This window comes from Lepisosteus platostomus, chromosome 3 (genome assembly GCF_059453375.1).
Source record: "Lepisosteus platostomus isolate fLepPlt1 chromosome 3, fLepPlt1.hap1, whole genome shotgun sequence".
NCBI lineage: Eukaryota > Metazoa > Chordata > Actinopteri > Semionotiformes > Lepisosteidae > Lepisosteus > Lepisosteus platostomus.
The window spans coordinates 63,737,193-63,754,074 of NC_142613.1; the positions used below are offsets into that span (position 1 = coordinate 63,737,193).

Consider the following 16,882-nt stretch of genomic DNA (forward strand, 5'->3'; position numbering starts at 1 on the left):
GGCGCGACCTCGGGCGCTCCTGCCGGGGGCTCCATACGTCCTTAATAACATAAAAACACGTATCTCACGCCTAAATAACAGTGCCCGTGTTTATTATGACAGCTATGTGATTCTGACATACGTCTTTGCAGTTATTTTTGTTTTTCTTTAGCGTCTGCAGGAATCCTCAGAGGGGGATCCTGTCTGCTTTATCAATGCAGGCTTGAGAAGGATACACCTGGAAATCCTCAGGTTAAATCTAGGGCTCTTTGTGGGCTCTTGGTGTGAGCCGGCGTGCGCGGGTGGGTGCAAAACTTTATATTAAAAATAAACCTTAATAAGCTACGATTCTGCATGCAGACAGCCTACATTCATCAAATCACATTTGATTTGCTTTTCCATAAAAAAAGGAACATCTGGATTGGTTTTGACATTCTTTTAAAACTAGCGCATAGATGTGCTACAGCAAGAGAAACATTAGATTTCAATGCCTTTTTAAAAATAATATGGTCGCTCCATTTAATTGTACACGTAGGATCTAAAACTTCGCTAGTGTACGCAACCTTTAAATGCATTTTGCTAACGCATTTTCTAACGAAAATAAATAAGCTATTACAAAACAAAATCCTAAATGGAAATAAAAAAATATTGTAGTGGAAGAAAAACGATTAGCTTCCCAATTTCAGATTAAAAATTCATAATTTAAGTAATAGTTTTTCGAAAATCAATTAATCGTTAAATAAACTAGATCTAGGCAATTGAAGCAAACAGTTTTAATATATCGCAGACTCTTGCTGTACTATAAACGCTATCTTAGATTTTTTTCACACGGAAAGTGACGAATAGTAGTCACTAAAGTGGTAAAATAAAAACAATTTATTGAAACCTTATGTGTTTTATATGCAAGCCGTTTTAGAAGAGGTGTAATCGTACCTGAATTCCAATAAGACTACAAGGACCATGAGCACCGGAAGTGTAGGGGTTAGAGGGGGGCGGGGCGACGGAAGCGGAAACTCATGGAAGAACGGAAGGCAGCTGGTGGAGAAGAGAAAAAACGTATACAATGAAAACTCAATTAAGTTAAGGAATTGCCTATCGCTTGCCCAGTTCCTTCACTGGAGAAACTACGCTTAAAATTCAAATTGCAGCGGCGTCCAGGGTTAAAATCTTACATGGGAGAGCCTGTGATAGATTGCCAAAGCGAAGAATAACGGAAAGTCGAGTTTGTTTATGTGTTATTCGGTTGCAGCTACCGATGTTAGTTGCTGAGGTGTAAATGGTGAATCGCCGCACGTTTTACAATTTGTCAAAATAGCTATGCGGGGCCACACGTCGTGACAAGGTGGACATATGTGTGCGAGAGTGACAGGTCAGAGCACAGCTTTACGTTGCGGTTGGTGAGCGACGTTTGTGTGAAATCGTCACAGTATGATGATCTGGGGTTTATTTTGAATTGTGGGTGTGTTAACGATTGCTTCTAAAAAAAAAACCCACTTAAAGCTACATTTGAAACATCTTGTGGAACAACATGTCTCTGCCGTGGTAGCTTCACGTTACCGTGAAACAAAGCATGACCGTGGTGAGGCCGAGCGTTTCGAGCTTGTGTCTGTGTGCACCGCAGCCCTGAATGGCGAGGAAGAGAAATAGCTGTTTAAAGGAATGAGCTGAGGCCTTACAGTCACCGAGAAGAGAGCACAGAAGCGAGAAGCTGGCCATAAAATGCCCAGAAGGAAACAGTCTAACCCACAGCCTGTGAAATGTAAGTACTATTTTTTTTATTCCAGCGGCTGTAGTGGGTCTTATACTGTATATCAAAATGTGCCATTTCTGTGAGTAACATGCACTTAGAAAATCTGACGGGGGTGTTGGTTGAAAATACAAGGTACCAGAAACCCATTTGTTGTCATTGTATGTAAATCGCGCTCCTCGTCTCTGTGTTTATCCGGGCTGTCACGTTTTCCTAATGATCAAATCGTTCAGTCTGGGTGTCCTCATTCTGGTTGTGATTTTACTTGTTTGAACTTAAAAATGAAAATCACGTGTGTAGCTTGAGGTATGAATTCTGAAAATGGTCTGAACATCTAGTAAATTCACACATTCCTTCCAGTTTCAGTAAGCTAAATTTACGAGTCTAATCGACTAATCAATTCATACATTTATAATGACTGGAGAGTACTCGCTTATACGCTTACTAGAGCAGTTTAAAGTACCTTGATCGAGGGTGTAATGCCAATTAGTGAGCACAGTAGGTTTACTGTATGATTGTTAAAATAAAACCGAACGAACATTTTCACGATTATGACCCAGGGTTATTTTTATAATTTGCTACTGGGGTTGCTGATCTGATCTGGGGTTTTAAGTGTGCCTCATATAATATACTGTAGCAATCCACTTACAATTGAACTAGTATGGATGTTGTTTATTTAACAATGTTTGATGTAGCTCAATATAACAGAAGCAAAAATGACTGCTGGATTAACAAAATACTTTTTTCGTGGAGGCTGAAACTTAACTCTTTTATATAAATTAAATAAAGTTTAACTGGCTCAGGTAGTCTGGTGCTAACTTTGTGATTTTGTTTTTGGAAGCACATTTAATTTCAGACTTATTAGTAGAGCACATTCATTTTTTTTAGTTCATTTAGAAAATGAATTAGAAAGCAGCATCCTGAATTTTTGCATCGGCGACTCTCAGTTCATTTTATTCAGTTTATATAAGGTGTAGGTAGTTTAAGTGTTGAAGCTTTGGTGAACATTGTCAGTAAGTGGGTATGCTGATTTCTTGTACTGTGTGTTGCTTTCTTTTAATTTTAAATGTGTAACAGAAATACTAAACCTCCAGTCCTAAAGCTTTAACATGTGTCTTCCTCATTTTCTGCTTAAAAGTTGTTTAAATACATTTTAGTCAATGGTTTAAGAAGAAATTATTTTATGAGTATTAATAAAGGTAAACATTTTATTTTTATTTGATTAAGTGTTTCTCAAATGTCCTTTCTTCTTTTAGTATCATACATCCTTTTTGTTAATTTTATCTATAGTATAGCCTTTTTAATAATCTAGAAATAGTGTGGTTACAACACAGTTTAAGCCTTGATATACAGTTTAAGCATCTGCCTGTCACCGACACCTTCACAACTGATGTCAGGGTTCCTTGCAAAACAAAAGGAGCTGCCTCTGAGATCCACATGTGCAAGCATTTCCTTTCCTGAAGTTGTTCTGCCATTTGATCATTTTCAGATTCAGTAACTGAGTGAGAATGGTGGTGCTGGGAGTCTTGTTTTTGTTTCTGCAACACAGTTCTCAGCCTTAGTTCCAGTCACCTTTTGGCAGCTCTCCACTGACTTTCCTCACTAGCACCGTGGTAACTGGCAGGTCCTTACATCCTCCTACTCCTTCTGCAATAGCTACAGAGAAGACTTTAAGCTTGCTATCATATTTGTGTATTAAACTGGTAAGCCTGAGAGCTGAATATTTGAGCACAGTTGTGCTGGTGTACAATACAATCTGGCTTTATGCAAGGCATTGTAAAAGTCCTACCACCAGACTGCAGGGGACCATAAATATGGAGAAATCATCAGTAATGGAATTTAGAGAAGAGTGTAGAAAACACCTTTAATTAAATTGTAAAGAAAATAGAAGATAGTGCTAGCGTGGAATGACCAAGGGTTTTTTTTTGGCAGCTCCAAAAGATGGTGGGAGGTGAACCAGCCTTAGTTTGCGGCAGCTGCTACTAACATTGGGGAGTAAAGCAAGAGAACAGACACAGGAAGCCAGAGAGGGAGGGGAAGGGTGATTCATGGGCCAGCAGAGGAGTCCTGAAGGGGGTGAGAGAGGATGTGGAGGGAGTAGATATCAGGGCCAGGAGAAGGATGATTGTAGGAATTAAGGTGCCTCTTTAAGGGTTGTTCTTAAAACCTGCTGTTTGTTCGACCATGGTGGTGAAGGCTGTTACCACCTCTGTGTCTTTTTCTAATTCAAGAATAAGGTTTGTTGTTGCATTACTGACTGGAGGCAATGCAGTCATAATACCCCCTTTCCCTAAAGGTAATGATTCCTAAAACAAGTGATAGCAGTTAATTACTTTTACCCACATGATAAATACTATATGGTCAACTGCTAGTGGTAACAATATAGGCTTGTCAATGGGAAGAGTATAATGTAGTTTTATTCAGTGTTCATGTGACTGATTATCAGTACAATACGGTCTCGATTATCCGATATAGCATTCAACATGCTATATACATATATGCTACGCACTGTATGTGTGCACATACATAATAATTTTGCCCAATCCCATGCTCCTTTGTCTCTCAGTGCGTCAAATACTGCCATTAACATAGCTTTGCTTGTTCATTTGCGCTTGTATATCTAATTTTATTATTTAAGAAGCAAAGAGAAAGAAAGTAGTTCTTTCACTGGAACAAAAGCTTGAAGCATTAGAAAGACTAGACTTAAGGCGAAAAATGTTATCTGAATTCGGTGTGGGACGAGTTACAGTGGGTGACTGGAAGAGGAGAAGAAATCGGATAGAAAAGTGGTGCTTTGATCGGGCCTCAGTTGAAGGATTGAGGGACAGAAAAATGATGAAGAAATGTGAATATGAAAAGGTCAGTGAGGCTTTGTTCTTGTGGTTCACGCAGCAAAATGCCTATCACAGGTCTGATACTTCAAGAAAAAGCTCTGAGTTACAGTAGATAATAAACCAGATTTCATACTTCATACATAATCTATGATTTGTCTACTCAGTTTCCGCATTATCTGACATTTTCAATTAAAATATTATACTATCGGTCTCGTTTAGGTTGGGTAATCAGGACTCTACTATATCTGACAATTATCAATGGTAATGTTTATGCATTTTGCTTTGTTGGTAAAGCATTGTACTGAAATCTGGGAGAATTTTAATCTTGATGACAACGTAGGTACAACTCACCATGACTGAGAGAGACATCTAAGGCTTTTGTCAGGAAAACAGGATTTATCAACTCTTTCAACTCAAATTTGTCAGTCCTTAAACTCACTCAATTGTTATTTGTGAATAAAAATGAAGAAATGTATGTTTCTGATCATGACAAGACAAAGGCTTCAGATCGACAGACAAAACTTTCAGTCTTAGTCAGGAGCTAGATGGACACACAGAGAGCAAAGCTCGTGCTTTTCATGTGCTAGTAACGTTTGCTGTTTCTTTGCTACTGGATCGTTAGTGTGTGGGATTACATTCTGGGATGAGTCTGTTGCATTTGTTTCTATAAGCTTTCACATTCCCACTGCTTTCAGTCCTAGCATTTGTCACCACAGTCTGTCATCTCTTGCTGACTTGGATTTGCTCCTTTTCCATTGTAAATTAGATTTGAAATTGCCTATAATTGTAAATAGAGAATGCTGCCGGTGTTTTGTGACTCATAGCGACTCTCAAGTGAGTTTCTTCAGAAGGACATTTGTTGTAATCTATTAAATGGTCTACTGTAATTTGTGTGTCACAATTTTGTATGGCAAGCTGCAGAGCCTGTCCCTGATGTAAATAGGAGAAGGCAGCAGATCAGATGCAAAAGTGCGAAATTGTTTCACCAGTTGAATTAGGTGGGCTGGATTGTGTAGAGTAAAATTTAGCCAGGGCTCTGGGGTTAGCACCCCTACTCTTTCAGAAAGTGTTGTGGGATCATAAATAACTAAGAAGGCCCAAGTGGTCAGGATGTTAGTTTAGGTTAATGTCTCATCCAGTGACCAGTACCTCCCTACAGAACAGTGTCCCCAACCTTCCTTAGCTTGTGAAACCTGAAGGGATCAGGCGTCAGGAATGTAATGCTGTAACCTGTTTGCTGTTTCTTTGGGTAGCCTAGATCCAATGCTAACCATCTCTGCTTTTGTTTGTTAGACAATATGACATTTTCCAAATAATAAAATCCTTTTTTTATTTTTGTTTTATTCAGTCTTAGTTTTATTCCCAAGGTTACGTCTTCTTTTGAAGCATTGAAATGAATGCCGTTTCATGTATGATGCCAGTTATACTGCTCCTGTTGCCAAAATTCACTATGAATATAGAATTCAGGTATATAGTCTGCGAAACGTGTGTGGATTGAGCATATTTGTTTAAAAGGGAGGAAATAGTACAGATAAGGGATGGATGCTGAATTTGGGGGAATGTAACTAGTACTAGGAGATTTTGGTATAATTAGCAAATTGATGAAGACAGCAGATGATACTAAAATAGAAGTATTAGCAATCACTGTAAAATCAGACAATGAAATTAAAAAATGAAGACTTGGCAAACACCTTGCAGAAGACATGTAGACAAGTATGTGGATTTGCAAGCAGGTAGTAAAAACCTAATCTGTAAATACAAAATGGGAAGTACTGAGTTAAACCTGTGAAAAATTAGGGTTGTAATATTGATACATGTGAGGAAGCAATAAAAGACAAACGGTGTTAGGATATATAGTGAAATGTATAGATTAAAATCGAGAGATGTGAAAACTGTGTAATTTTAATGAAATGGGACAAGGTTAAATTTGATTTTCAGCAGATTCAACAGAACTGTGGTTACATAGCTTCATTTGTCTTAGGCCTGTCCGTACTACAATACTGACCAAACCTGGAATGTACTGATCTGGGTCTGTCTCTCCTTGTATGAGTAGTAGTGTAGAGCAGTAGGCTGGGAGTAGGAGGCTCTGTTTAAGACTGAATTATTGCTCATGCTTCCCTTGCATAAGTGTTCACTTGTCAATCATTTTTTGCATAAGAATTGCAAAATGGAAATGTATAGATAATAGCTTTTTATTAGCAAGGTTGCCAGCACGTTAAATGCTGTGTTACAGGAAATGTCCACAAGGCGTTTCAGCACATTTTGTACATCCTCTAAAGAATGCTGCACAGATTATGCTGAGGTCTCAACATTAATTCTAAAAATAGATTCCTGTTGTAGACCAGTTAGTAGCGTGAAAGAATTTGTATTGTTTCTGCAGTGAACCTTTCACATCGCGTTGGCCAAGTAAGATGGCCAATTTGAATCCAGATAAGGATGATGCAAAGTGTACAATTAGCATATACTTTTGTAAATCCATTGCAGAGTTACAATGATATCCCCACCGTTTAGGCATAACATAATTGAATTATTTTGAAAGACAAAATGGATAGAGCTACTTTGACCTGTCATTGGTAAATTTCCAAAAATTCCAAAGGTCTCTAGTGATTTCTTAAAATCATGTTTTTTCCTTTTTTATTCTGCATAATGATTGGATGCATCAGTTAATCCATTATCTGCATTTGCAGGTTCTTGAGCTGAAGCTGTTTTGCATCTTCTGTCTCTTTATAGGTACAATACTATTATTTTCATGGAGTTATTGTAAATCTTATGTAAGACACCACTGCTTTGAAAATACTCTGAATGGCATACCAAATCTTTTCTACCAGATAAAATAGGAACAGATTTCCAGATTAAGGCTTACATTTTATGATTTTCAGTTCTTCTGGGAAAATGAAGCCCTCCTCCAGCATCTTGAAACAACCTTAGTGACCAGAAAGGATGTCCATGAATGGACAGATGCTTTTCTAAGGGCCATGGGCCTCTAACAGCCAAAATGTCTTGCTTAGCAAGCACGAAATGTTTTCTGATGTGACTCCTATTCATTGTTGAGGAGAAAATTGCATGTTGTCTTTAAACAGTGCCATTGCACTTTAGTTATCTCTGATATGATTCTGGTGTTGTTTCACCCATTGATAGGTGTATCTTGAATAAATTAGACCAAGGAAGGTCCATACAGAATTTTAATTGACAGCTTGAAAATAAAATGTTCTGCCATTTTTTCTTTGATTATTCCTATGTATTGTTTAGAAGGGTTGGCTCAAAACAACAAATTCGTTAGCACAGATTTACCTAGTTATGGCCTTTATCTCATTCTCCACTGTTGTTCCATTGTTCACCTCCCTTCACCTCCCACAGCTTGAGAGAAAAAGTATCTGACCATTACAAAATCAAAGAGTTGAACTCTTTGAAATAGTGTAATGCGCAATTTGCAGAAGAATTGTTGGAGCAATGTTGGCACAATAAAAGAGAGATTCAAATGATCTCTTTGAATGTTCACAATTCAGTTTAAATCTTATCTGCAGCACGTTCATAACATTTATTCTTATTCTGCATCACTGAAAAAAGCTTGTTTTATTCCTCAGGAGGGCATTCCAGCACTTAAATTCGAGCAGAGCTTACCAAAGAGTAGCAGATATCAGATTCACAAGGAAACCAGATGCTTATAAATCACCATGTTATCAATGTTACTGTAAAATAAACTTGAGTATACAAAACACAACTAAGGTGCAAATGAGGGAAATAATTCCTGAATTTCATTTGGGAAATGTGTACATTATGTAAACTAGTCGATTAGTGCTGTTGTTTTCATAGTTTGGACTTGCTTAATTTCTTTAAAGGAAATATTATTGACACATTTAAGTACTGATTGCTATTTACTTTACATTGCAATGTTTTGTGAGCGCTTTTTTGAAAAATGTTATTCTTAATTCTTTCCATGTCAGCAACATAGGTTCATCTTCTGACTACATGGGAAAAACTAAAAGAATATTGTGTTAAATGTTTCAGAGTTTCATTCTGAAAGGACTAATATGAAGGAGTGCTGTCTTAGACTCTGAGAGCGGTTGAGAGTAACAGTACTTTAACCTCAGGGAATAAGAATCAGGGCAATATTTTGAGTGGACGTTTAATAATACCTCGAGTTTGTTTTTGTAGACCTAATGCTACTGACAATTTATACGGTGGAGAAGAGTAATAATAACTATTTCATCTTCTTTTGAACCTAGCATATTCCTCTCACAAGTATTTGGTTAATTAACATGAATCTTTCTTTCCTACAGTACCTATTACACAATAGACCCTGTTGATTCATTTTACTTAATTAGATATACAGTAGAAAGAATGTGCCTTGCTGCATCTTTGCAGATTGCTGTGGTCTGATATCGTTATGTTGTCATTCCAGTGGATTCTGAAGATGGATTAGGAGTGGATAATCCCGGGAGCCTTGTCTTGGAGAGTGACTTCCTCCTGGGCCAGGATCTGGAGTTTGGAGACAGCGACGACAAGATCATAGGATTTGAGAGAGACTCAGAAGGTGGGTGAGGTTTTTGACGATGTCAGTGAATTAGGATGGATGTATGATAAAACCTAGCTGTTAAGCTATTCCATAGTGTATGACCCTGTTTTGCCATTTTATATTTTGCATAAAATGTAGCTTTCAGATCTTTTTGCTTTTTGCCACTTTACTTCACTGTAAAACTTTAATCATTGGAAGGCTTTAGAACTGCATGCACTTATACTAATTAATATTAATAAAGTGTTATTGTTTTAAATGTTTTTATGTTCTGTCAGTGCTTATTAGAATAAATTCCTTGATAAAGTCAGGATTACATTTTCCAAAACCTAGGTTTTTATTTTTTTCTGAATTTTCTCTCTCTCATCAGTGCCTTCAGTTTTTATTCATCTCATGTAGGAGTAGCAGCTATGGGCTGTCATTGCAATTTTACCACCTGGCCAAACAAATGTGTGAACACTGACAAATTGTACACAAGAATCCACATTGAAATACTGTTTCATATTAATATACCGCAAGCTCATTTGCCAGCGAGCAACTGCAATAGTAGGTAATCAAATAGTTTTCAAGGCTCACGAGTTGGGAACCACCTGGCCTAAGTTTTTCCCTGTGGTCTCACTTAAGTTCTTGGTTTCTTGAATCCAAATGTATTTTTCCTGTTCTTATATTATTCAGGATTTGCATTTCATATCTAAATTAGGTGACAGAAAGCATTCAGTGATTATATTAAATTGGTTGTTTTGCAATATGTATTAGCATATGTGACAATTAAAAGATTCTTTCCTTTATTCCTCTTCAGTGCTGCATTAATATTAAAATTGCCGGGTGTCTTCACGTTTTTCTTCCATTAAATTTCTTACAGCCTCCTTAAGAAAACTAGTCAGGGAGAAGCCTGTGAAAGAAGTCATTCATTCAGGCAAAAATAGAAATCTGGCCTGTTTTGCTGAAAAATGATGCTTAATCAAACACTGCTTAATTTGACATGGCAAATTTAAGACAGGAATCTCCTTTGAGTTTGAGATCAATCTAATGTGTTCCTTAATGTGATGTATAATATATTCTTTGTGCCTTCGTAAAGCACAATGCCACCAATTTTCTATAAAGTCTTATAAAATATGAAAGTTTTAAGGTTGTTTACGCCATATGTACAGATGAAGCTGTCTGGAATATGGAGACTTAGGTAAAGAATAATGTTTCTTTTGTGGAGCAGAAATTACCAAACTATAACTTAAGGTGTAAAGGTGTATAAAGGAGCCTTTTTGTCCCTTAGAATACAGAAGAAAGGAAAAGGCATCTCTGAAAAGCAGGCAGTTTAATGCTTAGTTATATGAACAGATGTCATGTAACTTACATTGAAAGCAAAAATCCCCTATGGCATAAAACTATACCCAATTTTAAATCTTCTTGTCAGGCGCTAAACTACCACCCTTAGGTGACCTCGAGGTGACCTTTGATAAATGTTTCTTTTCAATCAGAAAGCTTACTTACACTTAAATTGTCTTACAGAAAGCCAACAAGACTCTGTTTGACAACCTTATCTTAATTTAATGCGTGAATAAAACAAGAAAAACGTCTGCAAAAACAAAAACAACCTATGTTCACTTTTGCTAGTGCACAAAAATATAAAAGCAGTCTAATTACTTTGCTAATGCATAAATACATTTCCATTCCTTCAAATATGTGAAGTCTTAGGTGGTATACTGTAGTAAACACCATGGTATGACATTCTTCATTTTTTGATTTTCTGTTGCATGACTGCACTAATCTGTAAAACTGCCAAGTGGTGCAGTGAATTCTAAGAGTACCACAGCTTCTTGTGGTTGTCAGACAGTCAGTTCAGTATTAAATGTTTATGAACCCATTAGTGCTTTATTGCAATAATCTTACAGTTCTAGTGACAATTGTATCACTTTGCAGATTGAAAATACCTGTTGAACAGTAATTCTCACAGTTTGAACTATGTACACCACAGTTAAGACATATGATAGTCAGTGCGCATATACAAAAAAATAAGGTTAAAATAATGCAATTAGGCAATAGATATTTAAATAAAAATGTGAACATTTCACAAATTGTTTTTTCTAAACAGTGTTTTGAAAGAAAACAAAACCAGAGGAGTATCAGTAAAGAGATGTCCATTCCACGCACACAGAACATTTAGTTTTAATTACAAAACTGAAAAAAAGACATTAGATATGAGAACACAAGATTCTTTTTTCCCCGATGTTATAATTTGTTGACATGGGGCATATATGAAACAAGTACATATGAATCGGCCTGTAGCGGGGAAGTAACTAACAGTGCTTACAAAGTCCCTCGTGTTCTACAATATAAGGAATTACACAGAAATCTGTTGATATTGCAGATTTGTTCACTCAGCTTTTTATCCCACAACTTGCTGATTGCTGTGTTGAGTTCAACCATCTCTGTTGGATTTAAATCAGGGTATTCCGCTGGCTTTTACACCCAGTTTAGTTCCTCTACTTTAATAATAAAGATTGCTGCTGTGTGTTTCTGATCACTGTCCTGACCGAAACAGTGTCCAGATCCATAGTGCTACCTGATGTTACTGGTTTTAAGCAAGCAGTACAGAAATGCAGAACGGAAATATATGAAAATAGAGGAGTTTAAGTTTAAGACTAAAGTCTGTTCAGTTAATGTCTGCGCTCTGCTGTTCTGGGTTTTTCTCAGTCTGGTAAAGATTCAATGAGCAGCACAGATTCTGTGTAAAGAGTGGAAACCACATGTTGTGTACTTCTGTGTAGAAAAGCTTTACAGATCTTTAAAGATTTTCTTCTGTATTGTCATTTTGAATGTTTTTAGCTTGAATTAATGATTCCCAGAATGCTGCAAAACTGAATCGTACATGCTTCGCCATTATATTGTAAGGTCATGAAGAAAACTATCATCATTTGGGAAGCCATTATCATAAAACACTCCTTAGCCATCATCATCATCATCATTATCGTTAATCCCTTCATCACCATTATCATTGGTAACTATCATCATTTTTCAGCATTACCATTACACATAATAATCAGTCAAGTGGAAATTCTAGAGAATGCAATAAAAGCAAAGGTCAGGTTCCAGCTTTGTTCAGATTCCATGTGTATCTGTGGCATAAAGGCTTTTTGTATTTTTCTTCAGAAACAACAGGACAGAAGCAAGCTCCTTGTTAAGTTGGGAGTGAAATGTGAATCAGTTGGTGGAGGCCTTTTGTTCCGTTTTTGTTTTCTGCAGTTTTCTCTTCGGCTTTGAACTTGCAGGCTTGTTTCCTTTTTTCAGTTTTGAGATTTTTTTTTTAAAAAAAGATGTTTTCCACTCAACTGTTGACTTGTATTTTAACTGGACTGTGTCTTTGATGTAAGTGCAGTAAAATACCATTCATTACATTTTGTTTGCTTTTCCTTTTCTTGATGTTCCAGTGAACACTGACTCTCACCAGATACATTATACATAGTTTTGTTGTCTTCTGTTTTAGTATTGTTTACCTCTTTACTGAAAGCTACTTTATCTGCTGTCTGTCGTAATTTCCAGCTAAAATAGTATCTTGACTATTTTATGAGCTCTCCTTTATATTCTGTATGAAGATTTTTACATTTGATTCTCTTATTGTAGCATGTTGAGCCGTCATCTACAATAAACTTTCACAAAATTTCCTCCCAGATTCGGTGGCGGCTGAGATCGTCATCCCCGTCTACGCGTTGAGCGATGACGACTGCTCCAGCTACAACCGGCTCAGCATGGAGAGCGACGCAGAGGACCCCCGGGACACGGAGAGCGAAAGGGAGGAGAGCCATGACCACACACTACAGCACTACCTCTCCTGCAGACAGTGCGGCCAGCTGCTGGACAGCTCCCTGGGGGGTCTGGACCTCGCCACCCCCTACTGCCTGAAGTGTGGCGATTCGGGAGAAGGGGGCGGCGGGGAGGAAGACGAGACAACCAGCGTCTCCGCCCCCGACTCCAAGGAGAACGGCGGCTCCAACGGCAGTGTGCGGAAGGTCTACTCGTGCAAGCTGTGCAGCTTCTCGTCGCGCTACTCCAACCACCTAAAGCGGCACATGAAGACGCACAACGGGGAGAAGCCATTTAAGTGCCCGCACTGCACCTACGCCTCAGCCCAGCTAGTCAACCTGCAGAGGCACGTTCGCACGCACACCGGTGAGAAGCCCTTCAAATGCGAGTACTGTGCATTCGCCTGCAACTCGCTGGGCAACCTTAAGAGGCACGAGCGCATGCACACCCAGGACAAGCCCAACAAGTGCAACCTGTGTGACTACAGGGCCAACAACAGCCGCAATCTCAAAAGACACATGATGGGCCATGAGACCGAGGAACCCCCTGGGGCAGCTGAAGGTATCGCACGGCATTTTAATCGCGAAAACAGGTGTAGCATATTAGATATTACCAGTAAAACTGTGCTCAGGGTAAAGCAGCCCTTATTATACACGGGAAACTCTTGTTCCCAACCTGGCACTTAAGTGTTGGACTTAAAATCATTTCAAGTTTGTTCTTATTGGCTAAAATTGATAAAGTGATCAACTGTGTAAACCTGACTGTCAAGCACTGGCCTAATGACAGATGAAGAGACTCATTAAGAGAAATAACTTTTTTTATGCTCTGATTTTTCACCACGTTTTTCCCTTTTTTCTTGAAAGGAGTAAAGTAGATACTATCCATTTGTTCCTCTTTTTTTGTGCTTGCACATCACTTGCTTCTTATTTCGAATGTGTTGTGTAATCATGGGGGTAATGAGCGATAACCTAGAGGAAGTCAACAGAATAGCCCCTGGTCCCTAAAAAAAAAAACCATTAAAACGCTTAATATCTATTGAGTTTTCAATGTTGGAAATATTTATATTTCAATATTGAATATAATCCACTTTATATTCACTATATAAGTCCTACAGACATCAATGGGGAAGTTGGTGCAACCTTATTAAGAGTAGAGAAACATGCTGTACAGGAGTATAATAAGCAGCGTGTTGTGTTGTTTTTCAGACGCAGTGGTCTCGGACCTGACGCTCCATGTCAGCAACAGCACTGACTTCCTTCAGAGCTACACCAGCCTGAAGCCAGAGATGGACCCTCGCAGCCTGCTGGACACCGATGGTGTGGCGGAGGAGTCGGACACCCTCCCCGAGCTCCTCTTCCCCTTCACCTGCCGACTCTGTGGCTTGGTTTTAGACGACGGCTTCATGCACGAAGACGGCTCGTCCAGCCAGATCTGCAGCAAGTGCGGGCTGGAAATGCTGTCCAAGGAGGCTCCCAGCAGCCCAGAGAAATCTGACAAAGTGTACTCCTGCGCCCTGTGCCCTTTCATCACGCACTACCCCAACCACCTGGCCCGACACATGAAGACTCACAGCGGCGAGAAGCCTTACAAGTGTCCGCAGTGCGACTATGCCTCTGCGCACTTTGACAACCTAAAACGGCATCAGCGGGTGCACACAGGAGAGAAGCCCTACAAGTGTCACCTGTGTGACTACGCCTGCGGCAACCTGGCCAACTTGAAGCGCCACGAGCGCATTCACTCAGGTGCCAAGCCCTTCAAGTGCAGCGTCTGCAACTACAGCTGCAACCAGAGCATGAACCTCAAGAGGCACATGCTGCGGCACACTGGGGAGAAGCCCTTCAAGTGCCAGGAGTGCCCCTATACCACCGGCCACTGGGACAACTACAAGCGCCACCAAAAGAAACACGGCCACTCCACCGAGGGCTGGACTAAAGTGCAACAGCCGGGAAGTGCAGTATCATAGTTTAAAAAAAAAAAAAAATCTCGAGTGTCCTGGGGAAACAGACGACAGTAATTAAAAAAAAAACATTTAACGGAATCAGTTTCAACATGGGTTTGAATAAAAATGTCAAAAAAAGGTTCCTGGAATTTTGTTTTTTTTTGTACAATATGGTTCCAGATTGGTAGGGCGGAAGAGCTGTTGGCTGATAGGCTCAGTAGTGAGTGCATGTGTTTCAGAGCAGCACAGGATGATGCATGCAGTTACAAGCCTGGATCTTAGACCAGATGGCCATGTGGGAAAACTGTCTGAAAATCTGAAGGAGAATTAACATTTGTAAGGCCAAGATGGTAGGGTTTGATTGCTCTGTTCATCTCACTCATGTCAGTTGGAAAGAGTCGTGCACTGACTTAAAGATCATCCTCCTGGTCATGTTAAGGCAACTTCAATGGGGTATCTTTAAAGACCGTAATGCAGGATGTCTGTAATTTAAAAAAAAATCTTAGTTTGTGTTAACTGTGAATTGGGCATTTTCTTTAACAAAAATGTGTAATAAACATGGATGATTCAGACTGATAGTAAAGCATTTATTTTTTAAAGTGATTGTATGATACAATTATTTGTTTTATATTGATTGTTATTTGGCAGAAGAAGAACATGTGATGCATACTGGTATATTTTCTCAGTAACTTAAACATGATTTCCTTTGAGAAGGCAAAACATTTAAAGGGACATTTACATTAAAGGTCATTTGTTTAATCTGTTTGTTATGTCAAGCTGATTCAACAAATGTGAAGTGAAATTTTTTTATTTAACTTTTAAAGATTTTTTAAAAAGGAAAGAGTCATTCTAAAATAACATTTTTAACATGTATCCCAGCTTTGGATTTATGTTGTCGTTAACATTTTCATCAGATACGAATATGCATTGTTTGTGCATCTGTAACTGCCTTAATGATTATGAAATAAACAAGAGTAAGCTTTCTGATTAGTTTCAATAATCCGCTTTACAAGAAACCCTGGCTCTTGCAAATGCAGGCATGAGACTTACCAAAGCATGTTCTTTTTGAGGTTTGTAGATTGTATATGTATATAAATAAGTACTTAACAACATTCCAAACTGTGGTGCTATCTGGACAAAAAATTCCATCTTAAAATATAATGGAAAGGTTTAAATAACATAAAATAACAATTTAAACAACTGAATGTTATCAGATCTTCATGTAGGTCCTAGTGATACTGTATATAAAGGTAGCCTGGGAGAACAAATAATGCCAAAGTCTGGTGCTTGTTGAATTTATGACATAAAATCATCCAACATCCAAAGTGATAATATACAGAAAATGTGATAAGGGGCAAATACTTTTTCACAGGACTGACTCTATGGGAAAATTAAGCCTTGTTCACTGGCCTGGTTAGCTGTTCTTATCCTTCCTGTGTTAGTATTTTGTGATTCCCAAAGTGACCTAAAAATGCAAACTGTTTTTATTCCCTAACTTGTATGAATCAAATTTTTTACTCAGACATTTTTTTTTTTTTTTTTTTTCGAAATGCAAACTGCTTTGGCACCACACCAGCTTAAAATAAACAATTGTTAATGAGTCGTTACTGCTACAGCACTTGGATCAGCGGGGATGCATATCAGAACCTCTTGCCGTTTTTTGTGCTGTGGCTGCCACAGGGCCTACAGATACTATATAAAGCAGAGGAAACTCTGGCTCACTCCACACCACCCAGCAACAACTGCATAATGGCCTGCTGCTTTTGAGTTAAATTCACTAATCTGACGCATCCCTTTCCAAAACTAGTGGACCAAATTGCTCATTTTTAAACTGCCAGAGCTCATCAATATCCAGATGTCTTGTGGATTCCTTGAACTAATTTATACAAAGCACTTTAATTGTCTTTGCTTTCTAAATCAACACTTTATTTAACTGCACCTTGTAAAATGGGAGGTAAAACATTAGTACAGTGATTAATGAGTATTTCAAGCTCCGCCAATATACAACATTCTGATAAGGAACAATGGCATATCACATTCATTGTGTGTTAAATTCAAAAAGTCACTTCAGG

At 38.4% G+C, this 16,882-nt stretch overlaps 1 protein-coding gene across 4 annotated transcripts; it reads left to right on the forward strand.

Annotated features, from left to right (window-relative positions):
- Positions 1–77: 77 nt before the first annotated feature.
- On the forward strand, positions 78–15,794 carry znf513a (zinc finger protein 513a). Of its 4 annotated transcripts, XM_088626391.1 has the most exons (5): positions 78–281; positions 1,601–1,738; positions 8,963–9,094; positions 12,740–13,432; positions 14,077–15,794. In XM_088626391.1, the coding sequence occupies exons 2-5, from the start codon at positions 1,699–1,701 to the stop codon at positions 14,832–14,834; spliced, it is 1,623 nt and encodes a 540-aa protein (XP_088482517.1). In that variant the 5' UTR covers positions 78–281; positions 1,601–1,698; the 3' UTR covers positions 14,835–15,794. The 4 variants fall into 4 exon arrangements, with proteins under 4 accessions (XP_088482517.1, XP_088482518.1, XP_088482516.1 ...); XM_088626392.1 differs by lacking the exon at positions 78–281 and having other exon boundaries at positions 695–1,738; positions 12,740–13,237; XM_088626390.1 differs by lacking the exon at positions 78–281 and having other exon boundaries at positions 699–1,738.
- Positions 15,795–16,882: the final 1,088 nt, after the last annotated feature.